The sequence below is a fragment of the Helicoverpa zea genome, chromosome 8 (genome assembly GCF_022581195.2).
Source record: "Helicoverpa zea isolate HzStark_Cry1AcR chromosome 8, ilHelZeax1.1, whole genome shotgun sequence".
NCBI classification, from domain to species: Eukaryota; Metazoa; Arthropoda; class Insecta; order Lepidoptera; family Noctuidae; genus Helicoverpa; species Helicoverpa zea.
In genome coordinates this window covers 8344705-8372079 of record NC_061459.1, presented here as the reverse complement: position 1 = coordinate 8372079, position 27375 = coordinate 8344705, and the positions used below count along the sequence as shown (strand labels likewise).

The following is a 27375-nucleotide window of genomic DNA, read 5'->3' as shown; positions in this document are numbered from 1 at the left end:
TAGAATTACATACTCCTCGATCCGACGATCCAGCGATATAACTTACTTTATATTTCATATCTTTGTTTTGCTTTCATAATATTCGTATAATAGAATTTCATGGAATCAGAAAATTGAAGTTCTAAATCCCCGCAAGTCGCTCAAAATAAGGAACGAATAGTCAATGGGATTATTATAAATAAAAGTAACTACTTCGGATATGTTGCTTTATGAGCTAACGCTACAAAAAACGATAAACATTCATTATGAATTATAATAGCGATAAAACACAAGTGTTCTTTAGTATCTCAACACTGAGCGCTCTATAAAGAATATTACTAACAAGATGTTTTATTTCGGACATTGTATAAAATATCGAGCTATCGGCACTGATCGATATAGAACGGAATGTTTACTCGATAGACTGTAATACAATACAAATATAGGGATATTTCAGAGCATAAAATTGGAGGGATTTACAAATGTACGTATGGAGTCAGCAGTTAAAGATGGTGGGATGCCAAGAAGAATGCGTATTTACCAAAGCATTAGAGATAAGTGAGCGAATAGTTATTACGAGTAAATACCATGTGGTTCGCATTAGGGTTTATTAATGACTTGTAACAAATGTTCTCGTGTACTAGATTTATGGTCGTAGCGGATGTCCGAGAACTGGGTGCTTTGAATCCGTGATGGATGTTTTATGTTGATCGTATTGATGAAAATTAATTCTACTCCTACTTAAACTAGTCGTCGATGGAACATCATTTTATTTTTAAGAGTTTTCAAAAAATTACCTACAGATAGACATCTCGACAGCAGAAATATTTAATTGAATACTACTTAGTTCCTTGAGAAGTTTCAGTTATCTCTCCAAAAAGAAAAGTTCAGCCCTACATAGGATACTGATTAAATAAAACATACTTAATAAAAAACGCAGGTTATATTGAACAATTTTATTGAAATTCCAGCTTCAGTTCAAATTGCGTATTAAAGTAACAAACAGCGTTAAAAATACGGTCATTATTGTATCGTCGAGTTTACAGAGCTTACATTATGAAATAATGACATCTGCCAAAATGCTTACACTATTACAGTATGTGATGGAAGTAACAGCTAGAAATGTTGCCTCGTGTTAAATTTTAAACAATTATGGCCTTACAACAATTTAAACATCTGTTGAACACTTGTCTTTAAAAAAATTGGATGCAAAACGGACTTTATTTCAAAGTCATAATCTGTCATTTTTTAGACAAGTATTCAACAGGTGTTTAAAAATGTTTGTGTTACGATGGTTAATGTCTTTTGAAACAATTCAGAGACGTGAGGAGCGGCCATCTGTTCGCGTTGCTTGCGCATACTCATAATCTTTTCACTCATCGTCAGCAGCGGATACATCATCAACTGACTTGTAAAGGTAACTATATTTTGCTAGACATTGCTATCATCATAATTGCTGGAGTTTTGAGATTTATTCACCTGATTATATTGAAATATGGCAGGGGCAATAGGCAAGACGAAAATAGGAAAAGGGTTGAAGACACCGCACGCACTTTCTGACTCCATTAACGTAGCTCAGACATCAGTGAACATGATGAGACATTCAATCATATTTGACATTAAAATAACAACATATATTTTTGGTCTATAAAAAAATCACAAGCAGGTACGACATCAGTATTGTCAAATTTCAGTAGCTATTTTTTGATATCCCAATATTAACATTTGGGGGTGCTAAAAAAACTCTCATCAATGCTAAAGGATGTGTAGGTATGCAGTGACAGTTCACAGAGCAAAAAATAATCAAAAATTCAACAGATATTGTATCATCCACTTATATTGAAAAACTGCCATAAATTGAAGACAGTGCTCAGTTTAATACAAAATTGCTCTATAATAATTTAACTACTTATACATATGATAATTTTCAATGCAATCATTTCCTAAATAAAATTATAACCTAGTCCAATTTGGTATAATTTGAACACAATTTTGTCATGTTTATACCACATAACTATGAATAAAAGTGTTCATTTTGCTTCCATCAGACAAAATTAAATGTGACACAACTAAATCTAAGCGTTTAATTTAAAACAATAAAATAATAATGAACATCACAAAAACGATTGCCCGCTTGTCTACAAACACATATGTTTTTATGCTAAAACAAATTCTAATTTAATTTGTACGCAGGAAAACAAACACAGACATTAAAAACTGAATTCCTTTAATGAAAATTATATTTATTATTGTTTGTTTTAGTATCATAGTCCTTGTTTATACGAGGTGTTTATAACTTTCGTGTTATAAATCACGCTAATGATCCGAACGCCACGGGACGAGGCAGTGCGACCAAACGCATCATCATTTATTATTCCAAGACACAGACAAATTCAAATGAATTTCTAAAGAATTCTTAATGTAACAAAACACATACATCATACTAACAATTTAAACGCTAAACTATTAGCGAGAATAATCTATAAAAATAAATGTATTCATCACTCTTGTCTAGACAATACGCCGCCGCTCATAACGTCTTAACAAAAAACGTCAAACAAAATCTTCAATGCGTATAAACACCGAGTCATTTCTTTTTCTGACATTGGCACGCGCACGGAACCACACGCGGTATGAAGAATTAGAATCGCATTACTTTACTCACTAACACTGCCCTAACCGTATTCGTAACGAACGAGCAAGTATTTCAGCGATTAAGTATTGAGTGCTTAATTCGAGCGAACAAGGGTAACTAGCCTTGAACTTTAACGCATAATGTCTAAATATCACGCGGAACGAGAGCGGCCGTGATCAAGCCTCGTATTATAATTGGAAATAATGGAACAGTAGTGGTAATAATGGAAGCAATTCATTATTAATGTGATGGCGATTGAGCTAGTGTCAATGATGCCTAGTATTAACAAAAATTCGGTGTTTTACACGGATGACTCGTAAATAACGATCTGAACTATTGGTGGTTTCTGAGTGGGCGCTGGCGCAGTGATATCCCTGATGACGGCTTCTACTGCAGCCTCCCACTCCAGTCTTCGTTTGTCAGTGAGAGCATTCCCTCCGGCGCTGCTCAACCTTGGCATCGTCACCTACAACAAGTTAACTATAATTAGGGACGAAACACTGTAAAAGATAGCGTTCAACAAGCTTGTACGGTAACTGTTCCTTTTATAGAAACAGCGGCAGAGCTAAATAAAAGTTCGAAATTGGGCTTGGCAACTCTTCCGCACAAAAAATTCAAAGAGCAAGCTTAATTGGCACTAAAAGAATACAACTTGACGGCGAACTCCATTTGTTACCATTCGTAACAAATGCTCTTCTGTTTAAGTTCTTTCTTTGCGTTAAAAAATAAACGAGATTAACGTATCTATAAGATTATTTTGTTTAGTCTATTTTCTCTAAATGTGGATTTCTATTACATTTCATAGGTTTTATGAGAATTTATTTTAAAAGTTACCTTAAAACTAAATATAAATGTGGGCATAAAATGGAATAAAATATTGAAATTGTAAAATAAGAACATACGAGCTGAGATAGAGCATTTATCTAAGGATTTAATTCGTACATCGCTGCATCGTTTAACCAATTTTATGAGTCTACTACTATTCGTGTACCGCAAGAGTTATGAGTCTACAATGTAAGTAACCACATATTTAGCATGAAAGCTTTATGTGTTTTATTGGCCACATTCAATGAACGAAGAAAACTAAAATTCAACTTTCAAGTAAAACGCTCTAATGCAAATATGGAGGTATATAGTACAAAAAATATATACAAGAAAATACTGAATTTTTACATGGGAATAAATGTTAATGCCCGTGTTTCTACCAGTGTTTGATATAGGCTTACAAGCTTCCTAGACCCAAATAAACAAATTATCACTCAAGTAAAAATTTGGGTAATAAACAAACCCCTGAAGTAGCAAAACCGATCAGTCAACAGCGACGTAACATTCGGTTCTTTCAAACGAAGGTCGCAACGCTGACGCACTTTTATAATAGTTCCCAGTTTTATGACCACTAGATCGGAAACTATAAAAACACGCCAAGACATTCATCTTATGGATTGTAAAATTCGATACTGATATTTTTACCACGTACGTATCGGACCCACGTATCTTATTTAAAGCACTACCAAAAACACCTATAACAATATTTAACAACTTTTATGTACATAAATTGAAAATGTACAGCAAGCATTTTCAATTTTGAATAGCAGCCATACTTTCCTGCTGAGTAAAAGCATTAGAAAATAAGGCAAGCATTACTGCACGAAACGTGAATTTTATTGAGCACTAAAGCTAAAAGGGTGTATCTTGCGACATTGAAGCGGCCTCAATGTGATATTAAGCAAGCTATAGGAATCATTTCTAGCGGAGTGTTGACTGATTCTTTCAAACAGCGCTGATATTAATAGAACATTTTATGAGCTCCACAATACCTAAGAAATGGTAAAAGTTAAATAATGCAATTGCAAATGACGAATGACTTTATGGATTTTGTGTCTCTTCTGTGTTCATCCCGCATCATAATGCGGTGGTGAATATATCTGCGTAAATATATGTAAGCTGCAAAATAAGACAGTACTTAATCATAATTTACTGTGAATGATCCCAAAAGCCAGAAATATAATTACTTTGTTGATATTTGGCAAAATACCTTGGGAGGCGAGGTCTTTGGTTTTACCATAGTATCGGGACCGGTATAGCTTTTCTGGAAAATATATATTTTGTGATCTGTACTGCATGGTATCTTTCGCCGCTACGGACAATAAAAGTGTGCAATAAACCTATCCTTTAGTTTCATGTGCACACAAACTTTGAAGTTGGTTTTACAAAAATCAATAGGAACTAAAAGATCGTGGTTGACCTAAATAAACATGACACACAATCACAACAGTTGCAGAAAAACATGTCACACAACAAAAATGTAACACACATTACCTGAATTTCAAAACATTTATGACGTTGAATCTTATAACACTCATAAAAAAATCTTCTATAAAGTTTTACATATTGATTAGATTAAATATGCTCACTAGAGCCCGTTTAATGTTTACACATTACGTTGTGAGAACTTTTTAGCTTCTTTAAACAAGGCATCAATCAAGATGTCGCTGAGAAGTCAGTGTTTATAGTATCAGCGAACATCTGTCAACGCAAACCTCTGATCTCCCGGCTCAAAGCTTTGAATGCATTTCGGTGCAAGTCTGTTTGCCAACATTTAAGTTAAGATTCATTTCAGTGACCCGATTTTGTGTTAAAGTGAATATAAATAGTGACTTACCACAGTGAGTACTTTGCGAAGGTCGCTGTGCAATGCGGAGACGTCGACCCCGCGGCCGGCATCGCCCAGCCTTCGAAGCGTGTCAGCCAAGGGGCCGGAGAGCGCCCGCAGCTGCTGCCAAGACCTGGCGTACTGCCGTCTCACCAGCTCGATAATCGTTGACGTTAGTGCCAAACCGATTAAAATGTATACTGTACATATTAACATATACTTTGGTCTTTCTGAAAAAGAAAAATAATGATTTCAAAGGACTAAATTTACTTCTAAAAGGCACTAGACACAAACAATATACATATTTCAAAGTAATTTAATTATGTAACAGACACTTACTAGGAACGATATCACCGAAGCCAATAGTGGTCATGGTAATAAAACAGAAATAAAATCCATCGTAGAATGTCCAATCATCTTCCCACATTTTGAACAAGCCTGCCCCTGCTGACAAGTACAAGAATAGGAAACCTACGGCCCCGAAGGCATATAACGATCTTTGCCCAGCGGGATTTGCTTCGGAAACTCGACTGCAGCATTCTGGAAATAAAAAGGATATTGCAACAACGTCTATCATAAACCAGTTATGATCTATATTGCAAGATCAGAATAAAATTCTAAACTAAACTTTTGTTTAACAACAATTGATTAATATGTCGATGAGCAACAAGAACGTCGCTAGAAACCAGTAATTTGCCATTTACTATCAACTATGCAGCATGCAGCGAACTGTGGTGCCAACAAATCAGCAACATGTTGATGCAACTTTGTTCCCAACGAATTCGGGACTTTATTATTTTATTCTGGGAAAAAACTTACGAAGTAATGAATTGTACTCACTTGGCATCGCGGGTAATTGTTTAGCAATAATTGAGACAAGCGTCGCGAACACTCGCCCCAAGTCAGCGATGACAGTGAGCGTCAGAGGTATTCCAATGAGCGCATATGCGATACAGAATAACCGGCCCCAGAATGTCTCTGGCACTATGTTACCATAACCTGAAAATAATGTTTCCGTTTATCAATCAAGATTATTATTTAGACATTTAGAGCCGGTGATGTTGGCAATATTCACTATTCCTCTTCTGCGTAGAATAGTAACAATGTAACAATTACTCATATTATAATTGCAAAAGTAACTTTGTTAAGTTTATTTGTTAAACTTATCCACTAAAACTCCTAAACTGATTGAGATGAAATCTGTCATGGAGATAGATGGTTGGCTGGAAGCAAGAAACAAGCTACCTTTTATCCGTGTGCACTACGAAATTTCCTGTATAAATCAAATGTAACATCAAAATAGATCAATATTTTGTACTAGCCATTCCAGGTGTTTCTGACGCATCCCAAGGGAACTATATAGCGCAACCAGATAACTGCTAGCCTGTTACTCAGGGAAAATGTGGCTCTCTCGGTAAAAGATATTTTAATGTCAGTTCGGTCTTTTCCGAGTTAAATAATACTTGTATTCTTTGATTCAATTTCCAAATAAATAATATGCTTACATCGTCGTACACACCTATTGTGGTGAGCACAGTAGAAGAGAAAAATACAGCTTGCAGTATACTCCATTTTTCTTCGAGCGGTGGAAAATTATTCTCCACTTCCAGCGCCAAACCGCTCGATGACGCTTCTTCCAGTACCTTTTGAGATATAACCAACGTCAGTAAGCTTATGGGACGAAAATATGACTATTAGTCAAAGTAATCTAAGAGAAAGTTATGGTAGATGAAGCAAGGCTGCAATACCTCCTATATAAGGGCGCCTAACGCAACGGTGCAGCGGTGAATGAATCGCAAATCCGCTGATTGCCGCTCGTTACTTTTGTCTATAAGAAAATGTTTGTGCTCTGCAGACGGATAACAAAATGCTGATGGTGGGTGGGCTATGATAGATCTCAAATATTGTAATATAGGTCAGTAAGTAGGTATAATATTATATTATATTCGCTTTCAACTCACCCTCTCGTATACAGCTAAGTGATCGCTAAGTAATTTTTCGGTCCCATCATTATCTGTGCCATTGTTTCGTTCAGATACGAAACGTATGAGATTCCACCTCTCAGTTAGAAGTCTTTCTCTATGGTACTCTTGCTTGGCCATTTCAGCAGGATACTCCAGTGCTCGGAAAACCTATGTAAAAACAAAGTGCATATTATACAGTTATTTTCACAAAAATGAAACTTATAAAGAAACTTATTTACCTTATAGACATAAGCACAATAATTCACTTTGTTCTATACTAATATGTCTTGTGATTTTGAGCTAAAAGTTTTCAAATTCTTTTTCATATAAACAAACCGGAGATACCTTAACCTTCTGTTCTGGTAAATCTCGAAAATTTGATGTATCACCTGCTCCATTTTTAGGAACAAATGGAGGCACCACTTTTTGATGTAGTATCATATTCCAATTAATATCAACGAACCAAAAATCGCTTTTGATATCAAACACACCTGCTTTGAGTGCACCCATGCGCTTAGTAGGTTCTACTTCTAACAAATGCTTTACTAAAGATTTGCAGCCACTAGACATGCTCGCCGGTGTCTTAAAGTGACCTCTAAGAACTTTCTCGTATAAGACCATAGGGTCCGCACTGAAGAAAGGCGGATAGCCGGCACACATTTCAAAAATTAGCACACCTAATGACCACCAGTCAACGGCAAACGAGTAACCTTTTGATGTTATAATTTCCGGCGCCAAATATTCTGGTGTCCCGCAAATTGTCCACGTTCGAGTTTTTATAATTTTGCTGAACCCCATATCAGCTAACATTATATAACCAGTTATGCCGATAACTATGTTTTCGGGTTTAATGTCTCTGTGAATAACCCCACAATGATGCAGATATTCTAACGCTAGAACCACTTGTGCTGCATAAAATTTACTCGATTCTTCCGATAGACAGCCATATTTCCTTAACATTGTAAACAGTTCACCTCCAACCATATATGGTAATATAAAATAAACATACACATTATCTTTTAAACAATAATCCATTGTTGTTACGAATGGAAAATGGACACTTAGCAGAATCTTCTTTTCCATTGATAATTGCTTCAGCCACTTTTTCCGTATAACCTCTTCTTTATCTATTGCTTTCATGGCATGATACGTAAAACTTGTGGTATCTCGAACTAAAAACACTAATGAAAATGCACCAGTACCAATAGTTTTAATGTTATCGAAGCTTTGTAGAGATTTTTCATAAGTAATTGGGGGACTTTCGACTCTTTGCATAAACTCGTGTTTTAACAAATCTAATGTTTTTAAGTGCGCTGTTTGTTGAGCATGATCGTATGACTCGTATGCTGCATTTTCTACCTTCATTTTGTAAAATATATCAAAATAAACATAACTTTCTCTGAAATAAAAACAAAATGGAACAAAATAATCTGAAATATTATATCATGAGAGTACCAAAAGTGTCAAAATGACATAATTCCCTGTTATGGCCGGGATGTACGAGTCTAGTTTTCCCGCTGGGTTAGCAAGTAAGTGTCAGTAAGCTAGCAAACTAGTACTTCTGGCTTCTTGAAGTCAAAATCTGCTTTATTTCTATGCTGGAAAAGTAAGATGTAGCCCACGAAGCTCGTTTTTAACCCACGAAGCAAGCTTTAGAGGTGTTTTATGAAGACCGCCAAGTCTGTCAACGGCACCGAAGTTTTTGTATCGATAATCGACTGTATTTAAATGCAGTTTTTTTAACGCCTTTGCGCTTCACTATATTAATTTTAAATTCGCGATTACGCGGCTATAGCCGCTGCCCAGTTTCCGCTATCAGTTCTAAAACGCTCATAGCCAACGAATTATTGGCATTTATCAAACATGCCATCGACTACATGGACGAGGTTAACATCTTGGATCTGCCAGACGTCGTTCAAGGAGGATGAAATTAGCAGTGCCAAGTTGCTGCTGTTTACGATGCCTGGCAAAGTCAGCCAGATGCTGTCTCATCAAAGGGACGACACTGAGAAGAGTCTTCGGGACATCGTCACGCTGTTGAAGGGGGCCTACATATTTTATCTTTTAGGTATACGAATTTCCATCATGAAGTTCCAGTTCATATTTTCTGGCTCTATCATCAGATCAGTTCGACAGTACCATATTATTGTATAGACAGAACTTCATACAGCTGCTAATTTTTATGACGCTACGATCTTTTGGAGATAGTTAAATTAGTTACCTTAGATTACATACAGACCTTATAAAAAACTGTCAAAAACTAGGTTCGTCTTGGTCATGTCTTGGTCTATCCTGGGTATTATAGATTATATTCACAAAAATGTAGTTGTTACCACAGAGTACATTTGTATATAGTTGTTACTAGAATATCTGTCAATCATCATAATCATCCTCCTGCCCTTATCCCAATTCTATTTGGGGTCGGCGCAGCATTTTTCCTTCAATACTCTTCTAGAATATCTGTCAATCTTTTTACTTGTTTTAAACGAAACACACGTTCGCATACAGAAATCATCACAAAATTGCTTTATTTAACATATTTATTAATTATATTCTATTTATCATACAAGCAGTATGTATACCTACTTTGTGAACTGATTTTGAGTGCTATTTAGTCAGAGACAGCGTTACTTTTTTCAAGGTCCTATGAGTACGGCTTAGTTTAATTAAAATACATTCTTCAAACTGTAAGTCCTTAAAATATATTTACTCTACCGTGAGAATAGTCAAGTTTTTGTGCTACAATTACATTATAACCCTAAGTATTTTATACTTAATACGAGTTAAGGTTTCGTATATAAATTAAAATAAATAAATAATCAAATAAAAAAAAACATATGTTTATAATAATTCTTTGTTTACTATACTCTTAAACCAGTTCACATTTACAAGCTGCAAGAAAAATATTAGAAAAATATAGATTTTGCAAATATAAAAATTAGATTTTTAAAAATCTTTGAACTCATTCTCAAAAAGACATGTCGATAGCCGCCTCAGTTTTATTTGAGAAATTTCGGGAAAGTTACTGGTGTCCCCCGGCTCGTGAGCAGTAGGTACAAATGGCGGAACTACTCTTTGATTTAATACACTTGACCAGTCTATTTCATAAAACCAAGCATTACTTTTGATGGCGAAAGTACCATTTTTTTGTGATCCCAAACGTTTCGTTGGATCCACTTGAAGAAAGCCTCTAAGCAAATTTTTACAGTCTTGAGTCATATTTTTTGGACATTTATAATTACAATCTAGAACCTTTTCATAAAGTTTGCTCGGATCAGCTGCATAAAACGGTGGATGGCCTGCAATCATTTCAAATACCAAAATACCGAGCGCCCACCAGTCCACCGCGTAGTTATATCCTCTAGACATAATGATCTCCGGCGCTAAGTACTCAGGTGTCCCACATAGTGTCCATGTTTTCTTTTTTATTATTTTACAAAACCCAAAGTCGCATAATTTAATGTACCCAGTAGTGTCTATTAATATATTTTCCGGTTTTATGTCTCTATGAATAATATTGCAGAAATGAAGGTATTCTAATGCCAACACCATCTGACTGGTATAGAACTGTGCTAAACTTTCTTCAAAACTTCCATATTTCTGCAAGTAAGTAAACATTTCCCCACCAGGAATGTAGGGCAGAATAAAATAAAGATACAGGTTGTCTTTGAACGCAGCATTTAGGGAAACTATAAATGGAAACTGAACAGAACGAAGAATTTCCTTTTCAAGTACTAAGTGTTTTACATGTTTTCTCTCAACAACGATTGTTTTGTCAACGACTTTCATCGCGTGGTATTCGAGCGTACATTTGTCTCTTACTAAAAACACTTCTCCGTAGGCTCCATTGCCTATTGCTTTAATTCTATCATAATTATCAGGTGACTTTTCAAGATCAGGAGGTTCATGAAATTTTTTTAAAAACTCTTCTTTCTGAATTTCTAAATATAGTATGTGTTCTTCATGACACTGAGTAGTGTATTTACTCTTCATGTTTTGACACTGTTTGTACAATTATTTTTTCTAAAAAGTATATAACAACGAAATGTACTCGAATATGAAAAAAATATAATATTAATAAACATTAGTTTCGTTATTTTAGATATATTTTGATATGTTGACCACAAAAGTGACACTAGGCCCGTTACGCGTAAGCATAGATTATAAATGGAGCATTTTTTATGGCAATGAGTCAAAGAGATTATTCGATAGATATTACATACTATATAACTCAATGGTTTTCAATTGATACAACTGTACATTATAGTGCAATGTAACACTAAATTAAAACAAAATATTTAATTTTTTAAATTAGGTTGACGAATACTTAATTTATTCTAAATGTTGCAACGTAATTTTCGAATCCATAGCTTTGTATTAAAGCCTCGTGCTTGCGGTGCATGAGCACCTCTATGGTAAAATTAATAATAAAACCTCACGGGTGTCGTACTTTTTTTTCTTTTCTTCCCAAGAGAATTATTTGAGGTTGCATGCATTTTACGACAAAAGTTACGAAAAATGTCTTCATTTGTTCTAAGTGCTGTCAGTGTACCTTGTTGAACATACTTGTTTTTACCCATACAAGGATAGACTACAGGAGCCTTCTGGGCATCTGGTTATGAAACTTTCTATTCTTCTTTATTTATCCTCGTAGTTTACCCACATTTAAAGTGTTCGGCGTAGAAAGTATGGGTGAAAATCAGCCGGGCTTTTCGCCCGACTTCCCGGGTGGTTATCCACGTGCAAAGCAGGAACAGTACTCACTATACTTACGTAAGCTACATCAAGATTTTATTGATTCATGGAATGAAAAGTCTGAAAGCAATGCAAAGATGTGTGACTTTGAAAGGTACAAAGTTCTTGGGACCGGAGCTTTCGGAGTAGTTTATCTTGTGAAACATACAACGACTGGCAAATACTATGCGATGAAAGCATTAGAAAAAGAAAAGATTGTCAAACTAAAACAAATTGAGCACAGTTTCTATGAAAAGAAAATTTTGTGCGGACTCAACTTTCCCTTTGTTGTTTACATGAAGTATTATTTTAAGGATAACGTGTATGTCTATTTTGTTTTGCCATTCATAGCTGGTGGCGAAATGTTTACGCATCTTCGTAAGATGGGAAAATTTGAGGAAACCTCAGCTAAGTTTTACGGCGCTCAAGTAATACTCGCTTTAGAGTACCTACATTCATGTGAACTTGTGTACCGCGATTTAAAACCAGAAAATATACTGATTGACAGAACTGGGTACATAAAAATTACCGATTTCGGATTCTGTAAGTTGATTCGTGGTCGAACGTGGACGCTATGCGGAACACCAGAATATTTGGCACCTGAAATCATCCTGAGTAAGGGTTACGGAATGTCTGTGGACTGGTGGTCCCTCGGCATTCTGCTATTTGAAATGAGTGCTGGACATCCACCATTCTTTGCTTCGGACCCCATGAGAATCTATGAGAAAATTGTTGCTGGAAAGTATAGGTGCCCAGGACATTTTACGTCAGAATTAAAAGATTTAGTTGGACATGTTCTTCAAGTAGATGTTACAAGACGTTTTGGGGTACTGAAAGATGGTGTTTTGGACTTCAAAAACCATAAATGGTTTAAAGAAGTTGATTGGGATAATCTTTTGAATAGTCGGATACACCCTCCCTTTGTACCAAAAGTGAAATCGCCCGGAGATACAGGGAACTTTGATCCATTTGAAGAAGAAAAATTAAAAGATAGTCCAGTTTGCCTATTCGAAGAAGAATTTGTCGATTTTTGATGCTTATAATACGATAAATAACGCAATTCTTTTCATGACACTTTAAAATATTAAGTAATATTATTACGTAGTTAAGTTTAAGCAAATACGTGTTTACGCAGCTTTTAAGTTTTAGGTTTTTAATTAGAAGTGATGAAGACTTATTTTGTTGATACTGTTTGTTATTTTATTTTGACAATGTGAAACTGCCCTTTGAATAATAAAATTATTTATTGGAATTGAAGAATATTTAATTACCTTGCATTTATGTACTTATATTTTAAAACGCTTTAGAACGCTTCATATTGAAACTTTACACACAAGAGTTTCCGAAATATGCTGCACAAAGAGATAGGCCGAGAAAGAAATGGTCTACACAGATAGTCATCAATATAATTTAAGTAGATATTTTCGACTAGACTGATGACACTCACCTGTGTAAAACTTCGTAGCATATAGGGAAGTACAATTTTACTCACCAACCCTCCACCGCCCGTGTACAGCATGAGAGCCACAAACAGCCCTACATGTGACAACGCCGCTCGGGGTTCAAAACTCCCCCACTTGGACTTCGGCGGGGTCCCCATCAGAGTCTCTGTCTCCCATGATACGTTTTTCACGTTTTTGCACATAATGTCAGGTCCTTTTCACTTCCACAAATAACTTCACCATTTCTTATTTAAGTTGTTCAATAGCAATAGCATCTAATAGTCATTATGTGAATTGCAAATGAGTTTTCTTAGCTGTGATCTCTGTATAATTGTAACACTTATATTGGCTACAGTGTTAAATTATTTTCTGACTATCTCAGTGATCGTCACCAATGTGTAAAAATTGGTCAGTACAAAAGTTCTGACCAAAAAAATAGTGGTTTCGGGATCCCTCAAGGCAGTATTTTAGGCCCCACCCTTTTCTTAATTTACATAAATGAATTAAGCAGCTTGTCACTTGCAAATGGTGTCATTATGTCATATGCTGACGACACAGCTCTTGTGTTCTCAGGCAAATCTATAGATGAGGTTTATGAACTTGCCCAAAATGGTTTTAATATAGTGTCAAATTGGCTTCACAATAACCTACTGACATTTATGCACACAATTGTCATATGAGTACATCCGCTGACACAGCATGCGCTTGCCCTACATTAGTAAAAACTGACCATATAAAATATCTAGGTGTCACGATTGACGCCCAGCTTAACTTCCGGAAACATATTGACTCATTATGCACTCGAGTTCGTAAATTGATATTCGTTTTTAAAAACTTGCGTAACATAGCAGACTTCACTTTAATTCGGCAGGTGTATATGGCCTTATGTCAGTCTATTCTTGCCTACTGTATCAGCTCCTGGGGTGGCGCCCCTAAAACTATCCTCTTGCCCTTGGAACGTGCCCAAAGAGCAATCCTGAAGGTCGCAAGCTTTCGTCCATTCAGATTCCCCACCCACCAGCTTTACAGGGAATGCAAAGTGCTAACAGTACGCCAGCTATTTATTTTGAATATAGTACTACTCCAGCATGTAGAACTTGGTTTCAAGCCTGTACCTTCTGGCAAAAGAAGAAAGGATTTAGTTTGCACTAACTCTCGGACTAAACATGCTTTCACTAACAGGTTTTATTTATTTCTAGGGCCTTATTTGTATAACAAACTTAACAGATTGCTAAATGTTTATAGTGTTAATTTAAATAAGTGTAATATAGTACTAACAGAATATTTACAGTCCCTCAATTACTCAGACACGGAAAAATTGCTAGAAGTGTTAAAATAAATTGCTGATCTTAGTAAATTATGTATAATTAGAATGTTATAATTAAGGAAACTTTGCCCCTGCTTAGTCTAATAATTAAATAATTATGTAATATGTTTATGTTGTTAAAATTATATCCGACAATACTTCTGAGCCTTGATGGCCTGAAACACAGGTTTAAATAAACCTAGTTCGGGTGGTCCCTATGTTTAGAATTAGAACTGTTTTTATTTTATTATTGCCTGTATGTAGATATTAGCCTAGATTAACTTAGTTTATCCGAATGTTATTATTAAGACAGTTTGTTTTACCTCAACATCTGAGACATTTAAATTACAAATTCATGTGATCTATGTTTTATTAAATAAATTTTTATTTTTTTTTATTTTTAGTGTCTGTTCAATATAAATAAAATCCTCCGTTTCTGTCGCACTGCAGAAACTAATTTAAATAAAAAAGCTTTAACTAAAATCTATTGCCGTCAAACCCTACTCAAATGCTGAGAAAATCGGTCGGACCTAGCTCTTTTGGTCCTAAATCTTGTTACTAACAGCTCTACGAAAGCTCTTGATTTGTGCTGTAGTTAAGTTAAAATTGACACATAAATACCGATACTTAATTCGACTCTATTTTGATAAAGCCAAAATATAGTTTTATACTTTCATATCATAAAATGGATTACACCAGAAGACCATGATACATAAATTGTAATATTAAAATAATCATCATATTTGCTCCATAATTATGAATGTCCTTAACTACTATTTGTATTTTAGTTTTCTTGCAATGCCGAATAATTAAAATACAAATACTTACACGTATCCGTTTTAGCTGAAATGAAATTCATCAGATAATGGAATGCAGCCAACGTAGTCGGTATAATATGATACCTAATTGACATAAAAGTTTACTGGCCCTCAGATTACACAATTAACTTATTAACTATTAAGAGACTATATTAATCACCCGGCAGTAATTTGGTCGGTACCGAATTACCATTAGTTGGTAATGTTTTAACTGTTAGTGTTTTTTCAGTATTTTCAGCTATGTACTCCGTCGTGAAGTCCTTCGTAATTAAAAACTATGTCACATTACAAAAATACGTACATACACAGCTTGTTAATATGTACCTGTCCTGAACAAATAGTGTAGACACGTGACCTAATAAATAGACTAATTTGTACAAATTGTGTCAAATAAAGGAATCACGTGACTGTTTTACACAAAAATATCTCCTAAGTCAGTAATATTAACAGTATTGTAGCCATAACAAATAGGTGCAATTTATTTCACAAACAAATCAGCGTTACTTAATGAATAAAACCCACAGTTTGTCAAATAGAGCAAAGAATACTAGAGCTAACAATGTTTGTATAAAAAGAAAAGTGTGAAACTCAAGTCTGTTAAAATACGATTTTCACTCTGAAAGATGCTCGCTATCTAAAAATGTGTAGGCAATATTCGACAAAATATTAATATGTGGGCGCTCGACTTGGCAATTCTAGCTATGGAAGCTAGCTTACTGCCAAATGTGTTTTTTTCAACGAGTCACTGATAGGAGGTACTTTCAATTCGGTGTTTGTTTAAACAAACAATAACAATTACATGTACTATTGAACGTTGTGCTCACGTATTAACCTTACGTCATGTGACGCCCGTCACGGTCGATGAAAGCATTTGTTTGTCAAACACCCTGACAAAGCTTCACACAAGCGGATTTTCAGCTCGGATTTTCTAAGCGACAATGCTCGGTTATTACGGGAATTGTCACGCGTTTACGGGTAACAACAAACACCTTACAACTACCGATACAAGTATGACATTTAAAACAACGTGATAGAATTTTGGCGCTCAGAATGTGTCGCGGCGCGTAGATGCGCTTTGCTACACGCGGAAAAACCGAAAAGAAAATGTACCAGTGTGAAAGCTTTGTAAAGATCTAAATAATTGGACACAACAATGATGTAATAAAACATTGGCTAAAAATAAATTATTCGGACTTTAATAAATGGACGCGATACGATTGAAGCTTCGGCGCTGAACCTTTTATCTTTGCCTGAAATGGCAACTAATGAATAGAGAAGTTAATGTTTTTGCTCAGTACATATAAAGGAAAGTGCTGACTCGTTATACGTGGGTTGTATATTAAGCTTTTGGTCTTACCCAGTAACTTGTGGACGATACATTATAAATATATATTGGGAATATCATCTCTCTCTTGTGTTTAGAGAGTAACTCCCTATAATAATTTAAGTTAGTTAATTATACATTTGTGAAATATGGATCATCATAAACATAAATTAATCTCAATATACATTATGTCAAAACGGAATATTTTTAAATAATTTTGTACACTCTTTTGTTCAACATGGTTAACTTATGTATCTTTAGTACCAGCTGATCATCATAATTAAGTATCTGTAACACATGTCATCTTGCATAAATGCAAACTATAATTTGCTTATTTACATATTTGGAAAATGAAAAATTAATTGCTCCTTCTAAATTATTTTATGTCATGGCACTGAACTACACACGATTAAGCATTCTAAAAATAATAAAACGACTAAAATGGGGCTTTTTTACTGTAAATAACCTGCAATGCCGTAGAGTTACATAAGTAGACCCAGATTTTCAGTACGTCTAGGTAATGCCATGAAAATGGGCGAGCGGCGTGGTGTTTATCATGCCAATACCGAAAGCAATCGGTTAATGTATACAATAAACTACCGATTCAATACGAGTACAGTTTCCTCAAGGAAGAGATCGCTAGCTTTGATTTACGCATGTTCTAAGATTACCAAAGTTTATCATCTTTATCAATATTCAAATGTTTCATTTGCTTACTTACACAAACTAAATCGTTATTCCCTTCCCACAGTTCATTTATTTTTGAGGACTCAAATAACGAAAAAAACTTAAAAACTCATTTACAATTCCAGCATAGATATTCACATCACAAGTTGCCACAAAGTTAGGAAGTTCCGAACGATCGTTTGTTCGGCGAAGCGGGATCGGCGAACATCCTACCTCACCCGCAACTCGCGAAATACTGAAATTGTTGAAGCTTTCACATCTCTGAAACTGTGAGCGCCCACTGGGTGGCTTTCAGCGTTCCATGTTGTATCGCTATAAGCCTGGCTGAAAGGTTTTACTGGATAAAGTGCTAGAAAAAATATCTTGAAATTTATCTGAAGGTGCCGTTTGAATAATTCAGATGTCCAATAATAATTTTACACTTTAGTTTATACACATGAAAATCAAGAAGTACACGAGAAAGAATAGTTGAACGATTATGTTATGAAATGCTTGACTAACCAATTTTCTTTTAAATATGCCTGGTATGACCATACATTATACAAGTATGGCTGTGTATTATTGTTTTTTTTAGCTTCGACAGATTCGACAGAATAGTTGTTTGACCAATTTCACCCGATAAAATTCCTTAACACTGCTACAGAATTAAAAGTCATGACACAAAGGAACATCAAAATGTATAGTATATTTTCGAATAATTAAAATCCTATAATTTCAGACAGAAAACAAGGATATATTACTATAATTACTTACATCTGAAAAGTTGTTTAGGTACAACACGCAAGCGCCTGATCGTTTAGTTTGATTAGAAAACGCACTTTATACACTTTACAAGCAAGTTTCTTGTCAGGCATTATACTACTCCACTTACAAGTTTTCAGAATAGTTTAAATGAACTTTCGGACTTATTGTGGTGACATTACTTACCAACTTCTGAGTGCTAAACATTCCGCAATAATATCAAAGTTTGTAGTTTATTACACGTTTGACATTCTGTGACCCTTTGTGTGTTAACCCTTTCTTGATTAACTTGCTACTTTCTTAATTTAACTATTCTAAACTTTGAAGACTTGAATAAAATTGTAATTATTAACTTACTGACGTTATGATCTAGTTAAGGTTAGTTTTGAAGTTTAAAGGTGGTTAATTGTCTAACATCGTCTTCAATTTTGATCTATTTCATTGAGTTTCTAACCATGGTTTTTTACTTGTCAGATATTTGGTAATAATCTGACTGTTCTTATGGAAACATCAACATAAATAGTCAAATACTGCAATGTATTTCATTAACATTTAACGTAACACTTACTACCTCATCAAGTCTAAGTGAATACGACCTTGATCGCTTACAACCGTAGACACTTATGTTTAAGTAAAGGGACATATTACCACAGCTTATTGACATCCCCATTAACGTAATAGCAGTTGTTGCTATTATATGGCCAAACTGGACCAGTTTTGGGATCAAGTTTCGCTTATGGAAACCAGCGTAAATAAAATAGCGCACAAAATTTGTTATTTGTCTTACTTTTAAGCTTACTTGTCTCAGACTTAAACTTTTAAACCAAAACTTTCCTTAAACTTAACCACAGCTGTAACTGAGAGTGTACTTTACACCCTCTTGCTGAGAACCCCTAAGACCCCTACCTTTCCTTATAGGTACCTTTCTGTTGTTTCTCGCACAAAATTTATCTCGGAAAAACTTCTCACATATGTAAGTTAATGCATGGGTGTTGTGTTTTTAACTTTTTAGTAATTATTTACAAACACATCGCATTAAAATTTTTACACATTTCAATCTGAGATATTCTACCTTGGTGTTCAAACAGAATCTCCGTTGCTCATTGCGAATAGGCAGGTGGTCTCCGAATATTACCTATTAGGAGAGCAAACTGCAAATTCTGTAAACAACAAACCACAAACCTATTATATGTAGGTGACCGAACACGCCAGACTATGCTATTGAGTCTAAACACTACCTAAGTAACGATCATAATTTATTTGTATCTATGCAGGTTGTTGCCAATACATCTTCATAGTTTAGTCCTCTATGTATCATCACTATACAAACTATCTTATGGCATCACGTTACACACATGAAAATGTTTTAGTAGAAAACTGTCGATACAAGTTCATACAAAGAGCTCATATTTCTTCCTCGCGAAGACAATGGGGCGGCCTTGTGACACTACCATGAACTTACACTGTTTCCGCGGATGCGGAAACCGAATCCGCTTTAAAAACCTTCTGTGTCGAATGTCAATGACGACAATGGAAATACCTCTCGCTAAAAATATGATTCTCGTAAACCCTGACATATAGAATAGGAAATGTCGATGGACAGATTCATTTGGATGCAATGGGCAGGCCATACTTACCCATACCTACTTAATTTTATTGTCCACTACAGTTTTAAATTCATTGCAGCATATGTGTTTAAGTTACTGAGTAAAATGCTCATCAGGACGAAGTTTTACCTAATGGGAAAGAACAGGTGACATAATGCAAGTTATCGAGAGTTCGCGATTATTTGCATTATTCGCCAGAACAATATAGAGTTAGGTACGATTTATTCAAAAAGTGCAAACATTAAAAGGTTTCACTGTTTATAACCTCAAAGCAAAAACTACCAGGAAAATAGCTACATAATGTATTCGGTGGAAATTGGAAACTCCAACAAGGATATTTTTGTTACCTACACCACTCTACCGTCTAAATTAATTGTTTTTTTCTAGACTATATTAGGAACAAGACATTTGGACCCACAATCCGAAGTCGCTGGACATCTGCGCAACGTAGGTATTATGCAGTTCAGTTTGATGCCTTCAGTCTGTCAAATTTATTACATGCGTCTTTAAAATTGACGTAGGTAGGTACACTCAAAGGCCAACGGGTATTTGGAACAGGCAGTTTTTTACTATAAGGATATAAATAGCCATTAAAAATCAAGCAACCAAACCAACCAGTGCAGCTAATACCGGTAGCAGGATTCCTTAAAATATAAGATTATCTATTAATTTGTTCGTTGTATTTATCGGTCTTTATAATTTTAATGATGACACTTTAAAAAACAGAACTTTGATCACTAAACTGATGGAATTATTTTCTAAGTACTATTTACCAACTCTTCAAGGATTAAATTGTCCTTTTTCCTGCATTTAACTGTTGAACTCTTGAAATGTCGTCAGGTCATTCACACTTGTCCACTTACATGTTTAACTGTGCAAGTTGAGGGTCATAACTTACAACTTACGTATACGTGTCATGTACAAATACTTTAAAAAAATGTCGTCTTGCATTTAAATATGAAACAGTAAAAACTTCTGACGAGACATTTGGCTTGATAACAGTAGTTGTGCAAACATTTCAAGCAGATGATTGGTTATCGTAATTTCTAATCGATTTATAAGATAAATGAATAAGATACATCACGTACCATGACATCTGAGCTCTGCAACCCGAAGTTCTACAAAAACTGCTGCAATCTGAATTCCTATAAAACCCTTACTTAGTTTTATCGATCAGAAACTGCTTATTATTCACTTAAAAGCCCTTCGAAGATTACTATCGGTTCCAATTTATAATTTATTAATAGTCGTGCGGAAAATAAAAATATTTTTGCCAGTCAGCAAGGTGGCCAGTCTGAGTCGATCTTTCGTTTGTGTTAAAAATAGTTAATAACAAAAACAAAAAGCTTTTTAACTCACCAATTAATTGACCAGGATTTTTATTAAATTAAGTTTATTTATCACCACGATTGTTGAATGCAGATTCAGAAAACAATATTCAGTGGAATAATACCTACTTATTGTTAATTAAACTCTGAATTATAAAAAAAACAAACTTGTTTATATTTCTAGAATTTACTACCTACTTACCTACCTTCGTATTGAGGAAACCATAGGACAAGTTATGAAAAACTTTTCGAAGGGAAAACCAAATGTAGGCCATAGGTATTTAATCTTTTCTATTTTTGTAAGAGATGATAAGTATGGGATTCGTAAGGGCCTATGCACACCGCGTTTTTTAAACGCGCCGTTGACGAGCGTTTGTAGCGATACAGACTTGATACGGATGTAAGTCAGGAGTGCTCTGCAGGATAAAAACGCGCCGGTGACGCGCGTTCCCACAACGCACGTCGACGGCGCGTTTAACAAACGTAGTGTGCACAGGCCCTTATATGAAGGAAAGTAATGTTTTACTGTAAACTCGCAAATATTACACTCCTTTAAACTAAGTGATTATCCTATTTTTCTTTCAATAACTTTTCCTGAAATACGTGTTAGTACTTGATACCAGTAAGAAGAATGCGACTGAGTGCAACTAATGTGACGTTTCATAGGTGCCTGCAAAGGCCTATGTGAAATAAAAAAGATTTTGATTTTGAGTAACTAAGTGGCGACACATTGTAAATTCTATTTTGAACCAGTTAAATCTGGTTATGTCCTACTAGCTATGTTTAATTAAAGTGTGTTTAGCCGGTTTTAGGATCATTATCTTTTTTCTCAATCAGCGATCGTTTTTATAGGTAATGTAAGAGTTTTTAAGTTTCCGGCGTTTTTTAACACGCTGACTCCACACTATCAATTGTTTTATTGAAATCCACTCACGTTAAGATCACAAACAATGATTGAACGAAACCTTGAACTTGCATGATACAAACTCGACAAAAATAGGTCTGCATTTATTATGATTTTATACTTATTGCTTTTAAGATACTTAAGAAAAATTTGCTTGAATGCTGCCAATTTATTTGACTTACTTCGATATACTTACCTACTCGAGTTCACATGGAACCTGAAATGTTTAACCTCTTTGAGTAATTTTTCCAATACTTAAATAGGTATCTGTTTATAACAAGATATTATGTTGGCCAATGATAATTTTGTTTTTTCTTTAATAAATACGTAAATAATTTACAGTCGCAAAAACTTGACTTTATTTTGACATTCTCAACTTATAATGCCAATAGTTCAAATTATAGGCTACTCGCGATCGCTAAAACCAGATAAATCCTATAACAGGTACCGAAGCAAGAAGCTAGGTATAAAACAAACAATGTTTTATTACATAGTTAATAAAAGATACAATTAATCAGAACAAAGAGCAGTCTTTTGAAACCATTTTTAAAAGAAAACAGTTTATTTTGCATTTTTAAACGGCTGCTTATGAAAATGCTATTAAAGCTTATTATTTTCACTTAGAATTCTGTTTATCTTAATATTCAGATGCCTTTTTATATTCCTAATTCTGAGATAATTGAGATAACAACTAATAAACTTTTAATCTCAAATGGACTGAATCACGTTTCTGATTCATTTCACTTTTTCACAAATTAAAGTCAGATGCGGAATAGAATTTAAGTAAATCGATTTTATTAAATAATATTATGTTACGGGAATTTTTAGTACCTACTCTATTTACTTCTTATATCGAAATTTAAAAAATCATCACATCTTCACAGTAAGTGGGTATAAGGGTTTGCTCAATCAGAATTCCTGAAATACCTCAGTTAATTAATGTTATGATGTCAATTATAACTTGATTACTTTTTTTTCAAATCGTGGAACATCTGTAGATCGCCTCACAATAGCAAATGACAATGTTTGAAAAAAAATAACAATTATAGACGTTTACTAGTTACAAGCAAGTCTGCTCGTGATTATTTAGGGTTGGTAAGATGTGATTTTTTAATATAATATTTTTCTCTGTAGATATTGAGTTAATCGCGAATTGCATTAAGAACCTCCTCTAGTTTTAATTTGTTTAAAAATAAGCCTGAAAACAAGTTCAAAACGGCCTTGAACAACTACAAGTTTGAATAACTTGAAAATGAACTAATAATTAAGGTCAAGACTAAACCAGATCATCTCGTCTGAAAGCAATTTTTTGTTCAAATAATTTTATACCCCGAAGGTCAGCGGCGGCCCTAGCCATTGCGAGGCTACGTGCGGCAGGTCTATGCGAGGCCCTTTGTCTAGAACCGGCGAGAGATGTCGTGCGGTGTTCCGCAGGAGTCGGACATGGGCCGCTCTTGTGGAACATCGGCTACGACTGGGTGCTGCGCGCCGACCTCCCTAGCGGCGTCAGCGTGGTCTGCTACGCTGACGACACGCTGGTTCTGGCACAGGGGAGGTCGCACCAGGAGGCGGCCGACATAATGACGCGCGGGGTTGCGACAGTAATCGAGAGGATCCAGCTGCTGAGCCTGCAGGTGGCTTTGCACAAATCCGCGGCCATGTGCTTTCATGGGCTTCGGAACGCGCCACCTTCAGGCTCCCAAGTCACGGTGGGGGGGGTTCCCATCGGCGTCGAGAGGGCGATGAAATACCTGGGACTCGTCCTCGACAGCCGGTGGAACTTCGTCGAGCATTTCCGACGTTTGGGCCCCAAACTGGAGAAGGTAGGTGCTGCATTCAGGCGGCTCCTGCCCAACCTGGGAGGCCCAAACGCCCCCTGCCGTAAACTCTACGCGGGAGTCTTACGGTCCATGGCCCTTTACGGGGCCCCAGTATGGGCACGTTCGGTACGGAAGCGGGCCGTACACTACCTGAACGTGCCCCAAAGGGTGATAGCCATCAGGCTAATCCGGGGGTACCGCACGATCTCCCGCGAAGCAGCTGGCCTACTAGCCGGACTGCCACCGTGGGATCTGGAGGCGAGAGTCTTCTTGCGCCTGTACGACTGGCGCGAGGAGGCTCAGCGCCGGGGGGAAACCCCGTTGCCGCGGCAAGTTGTCGCGCAGCGGGCGGAGCTCCGGCGCGATCTCATGGTGGCCTGGAGGGAGCGACTGTCGCAACCCAGTGCAGGGCACGCCACCATCGTGGCGGTAAGTCCCCTCTTTGAGGAGTGGCTCGGGAGGAGTCATGGCGCCCTCACGTACCGCATGACGCAGGACCTCACCGGACACGGTTGTTTCGGGAGGTACCTGCACCGAATCGGTCGTGAGGAGGCGCCCGGGTGTCACCATTGTGCGGACAACCCCGAGGACACGGTGGACCACACAGTCCAGGTGTGCCCCGCATGGGAGGGGCACCGCCGGGTCCTCGTCGAGGCTTTGGGCGGCGGCGACCTCTCGCGTCCGGCCCTGGTTCAGGCCATGGTCCGGGGCGAGAGGGAATGGGATGCCGTCGCCTCCTTCTGCGAAGCGGTCATGCTCGAGAAGGAGGAGGCGGAACGCCAGAGAGTACGCACCTCTCATCCCGGCCGCCGCGCTGGACCAGGTAGACACCATGGGCGCCGGGTGTCGCGTGATGACTCCCGGCCACCGTAGGCGTGGGTCTGTGGGCGGTGAGTTTGGGTCAAAGTCAAAGTCAAAATCGTTTATTGAAAATAGGCTAGATTCTAGCACTTTTTCACGTCAAAAAATACAAAATGACAGCTCCCCCAAAACGCCCCCCTTTCACCACTTCCTAGTGTTATGGCTGGGAAGAAGAAGTGGTGAAGAACAAACTTCCCAGCAACACAGCTGTCTATTACAATTTAATTATAATTAAATTACAATTATACAATTCAGTATTAGTCACAAAAAATATATATATATAAAAAACACTTGTTGTCCACTTCAGAGCTGCCATCTGCGTGTATCTGTGAAATAATCATTAATGTTATAATAAGCCTTTTTAATCAGAATATCCTTAATTTTGATTTTAAAAGAACTGTCCGTTAGTTCTAGCAAATGAACTGGGATTCTATTATAAATGCGTATACAAAGGCCCACAAACGAACCGTGCACTTTATGCAATCGATAGTTAGATGCGGTTAATTTATGTTTATTTCTAGTGTTGAAATTGTGCACGTCACTCTTTTTACTAAATAACTCTATGTTTTGCCTTACATATATTATATTGGCATAAATATATTGAGACGCCACAGTCAGAACACCAATATCTTTAAACCTTTCCCTTAGGGAGACTCTAGTACCTAGTCGGTATATAGCACGGATAGCACGCTTCTGTAACACGAAGACATTTTCTATGTCGGCAGCATTGCCCCACATAAGAATTCCGTAAGACATAACACTGTGGAAATAACTGAAGTATACTAAACGCGCCGTGGCTACATCGGTGAGAGCTCTTACCTTTCTGACAGCGTACGCAGCAGAGCTTAGTCTATTCGTGAGGCCAGTTATATGCTCACCCCATTGAATTTTGGAGTCTACAGTTATTCCTAGAAAAGTGGTAGCTTGGACCGTTTCAATTTCCTCATTATTTAAAACTACACTGGGTGGCTCATCGTCCCTCTGTCTGCTTAGACGACAGACCCGTGTCGACGGCGCGCGTTGTTCCACGCGCTCCTCAAAGAGATGTCAGCAACCCCAGCGGCCCAGCGGGGCCAAGGCCTGCCGGGGCTGCGGGTTGTTCGAAAGAGATACCGCGGCCCTGGTACATAAAAGGCCTATGACGGAACACGACGGTTTTTAGTCAGTAAGAGTCTGACACTCCCTCACCGCTGCTAACCCACAGCGGGAGGGGTCATTTGATGATTTTTGACGTCGGAAAAAAAAGGCCCTTTGTCTAAAGTGAAAAGTATGTGTTGCGAGAGTAAGCTGGCGTTTTGATTTAGCTAACCGTCATGTTTGAGGAGAAATGCTCAAGTTAAACTAATTATTAAAATTTTATTTTTACTACAGTTTATGTTTAAAGGATCACAAAATTATCAAATATTAAACTAAAATCTTTAATTAATTCAGAATAATCGAATGAATAAGCAACGTCATTTTCGATCGAAAGAATAGCAAGGGCTGAAAGTCGATCTTGTATCATCGAATACCTTAAACATGTTTTAATAATTTTAAGCCTCGAAAACTGCTTTTTCGATATTATTATTTTATTATTCGAATTCTCAAGACTATTTCGGTAGTGGGATAAATTTCAGTTAAATTATTTTCTAATATACATTTCAGCACCGAGATAATATTCAGCTCTTCGTATAACTGATTCAGGGCCGTCTCTGGCTCATGTAGCGCCCGGGTGCAATCAGGACCCAAGCGTTCCCTATGTATTGAAAGATTGTAACTTGAGTAGTTCGCACGTCGTAAATAAGAAAGTTCATACGAAAACTAGGAGTTATTTTCTTGTTAATAAAAGGACTTAAAGCGGCGCTACCTTCTAGGTTCGGCTAAAAAAGGATGAAAAAATAAAACAAGTGTAAAGTCAAGCACCCGCGAGCGTAGCGAGCGCAAACATTTTTGAGCTTAGGTCACTGAAGCACCTAAATTTGTATAATAAATAACAGTGCAAGGTTATCGGGTTGCCTGGGTAACTGGGTTGAGGAGGTCAGATAGGCAGTCGCTTCTTGTAAAGCACTGGTACTCAGCTGAATCCGGTTAGACTGGAAGCCGACCCCAACATAGTTGGGAAAAGGCTCGGAGGATGATGAAACAACAGTGCAAGGTCAAGTCGCGAGCGTAGCGAGCGCGAAAATTTTTGAGTTTTGGGACATTTTTTAAAAGCAAGCACAAATAAAAAGAATCCGTGACTGGATCGAGAGCCAGTTGCTTTGTTACTTTGGTGTTCCAACTTTTTGTTAAATTGAGGACTCAAAAAGTAAACGCAGGATGAATTAGAAATATAGAAAAAATGCACATTTTTTTTCTTGGACCAGACCAGATATATATCTTCTAATTATATTTTTTTTATATTAGTGTGGGTTGTAGCGCGAGGCCCCTCCAAGCGCGAGGCCCTGTGCGATGGCACAGTTCGCACACCCCTAGGGCCGCCACTGCCGAAGGTATTTTAATTCAAAATAAAACCATACTTATTTTCAATCACTAATAGAGTAGACAAAAAATGCAGAACAAATAAAATAAAACTCTCGTATAGGTAATCACT

The 27375-nt window shown here is 36.7% G+C and overlaps 4 protein-coding genes across 9 annotated transcripts; 1 reads left to right on the top strand and 3 right to left on the bottom strand.

Moving 5' to 3' along the window:
* Positions 1 to 920: 920 nt before the first annotated feature.
* On the bottom strand, positions 921 to 17780 carry LOC124632487 (potassium channel subfamily K member 18-like). 6 transcript variants are annotated; one of them, XM_047167339.1, is made up of 10 exons: positions 17577 to 17774; positions 15542 to 15615; positions 13458 to 13682; positions 7229 to 7399; positions 6787 to 6910; positions 6108 to 6266; positions 5607 to 5807; positions 5277 to 5497; positions 4650 to 4703; positions 921 to 3080 (listed from the first exon to the last, which is right to left on the bottom strand). In XM_047167339.1, exons 3-10 carry the CDS (start codon positions 13608 to 13610, stop codon positions 2916 to 2918), a joined length of 1248 nt encoding a protein of 415 aa, XP_047023295.1. In that variant the 5' UTR covers positions 13611 to 13682; positions 15542 to 15615; positions 17577 to 17774; the 3' UTR covers positions 921 to 2915. The 6 variants fall into 6 exon arrangements, with proteins under 6 accessions (XP_047023295.1, XP_047023298.1, XP_047023294.1 ...); XM_047167342.1 differs by lacking the exon at positions 15542 to 15615 and having other exon boundaries at positions 17660 to 17780; XM_047167338.1 differs by lacking the exon at positions 15542 to 15615.
* On the bottom strand, positions 7430 to 9023 carry LOC124632490 (cAMP-dependent protein kinase catalytic subunit beta-like). The gene has a single exon (XM_047167345.1). The coding sequence runs from the start codon at positions 8594 to 8596 to the stop codon at positions 7532 to 7534; it is 1065 nt and encodes a 354-aa protein (XP_047023301.1). The 5' UTR covers positions 8597 to 9023; the 3' UTR covers positions 7430 to 7531.
* On the bottom strand, positions 10117 to 11283 carry LOC124632491 (cAMP-dependent protein kinase catalytic subunit 1-like). Its single transcript, XM_047167346.1, has one exon. It carries the CDS (start codon positions 11222 to 11224, stop codon positions 10178 to 10180), a length of 1047 nt encoding a protein of 348 aa, XP_047023302.1. The 5' UTR covers positions 11225 to 11283; the 3' UTR covers positions 10117 to 10177.
* On the top strand, positions 11815 to 13032 carry LOC124632488 (cAMP-dependent protein kinase catalytic subunit alpha-like). The gene has a single exon (XM_047167344.1). It carries the CDS (start codon positions 11920 to 11922, stop codon positions 12997 to 12999), a length of 1080 nt encoding a protein of 359 aa, XP_047023300.1. The 5' UTR covers positions 11815 to 11919; the 3' UTR covers positions 13000 to 13032.
* Positions 17781 to 27375: the final 9595 nt, after the last annotated feature.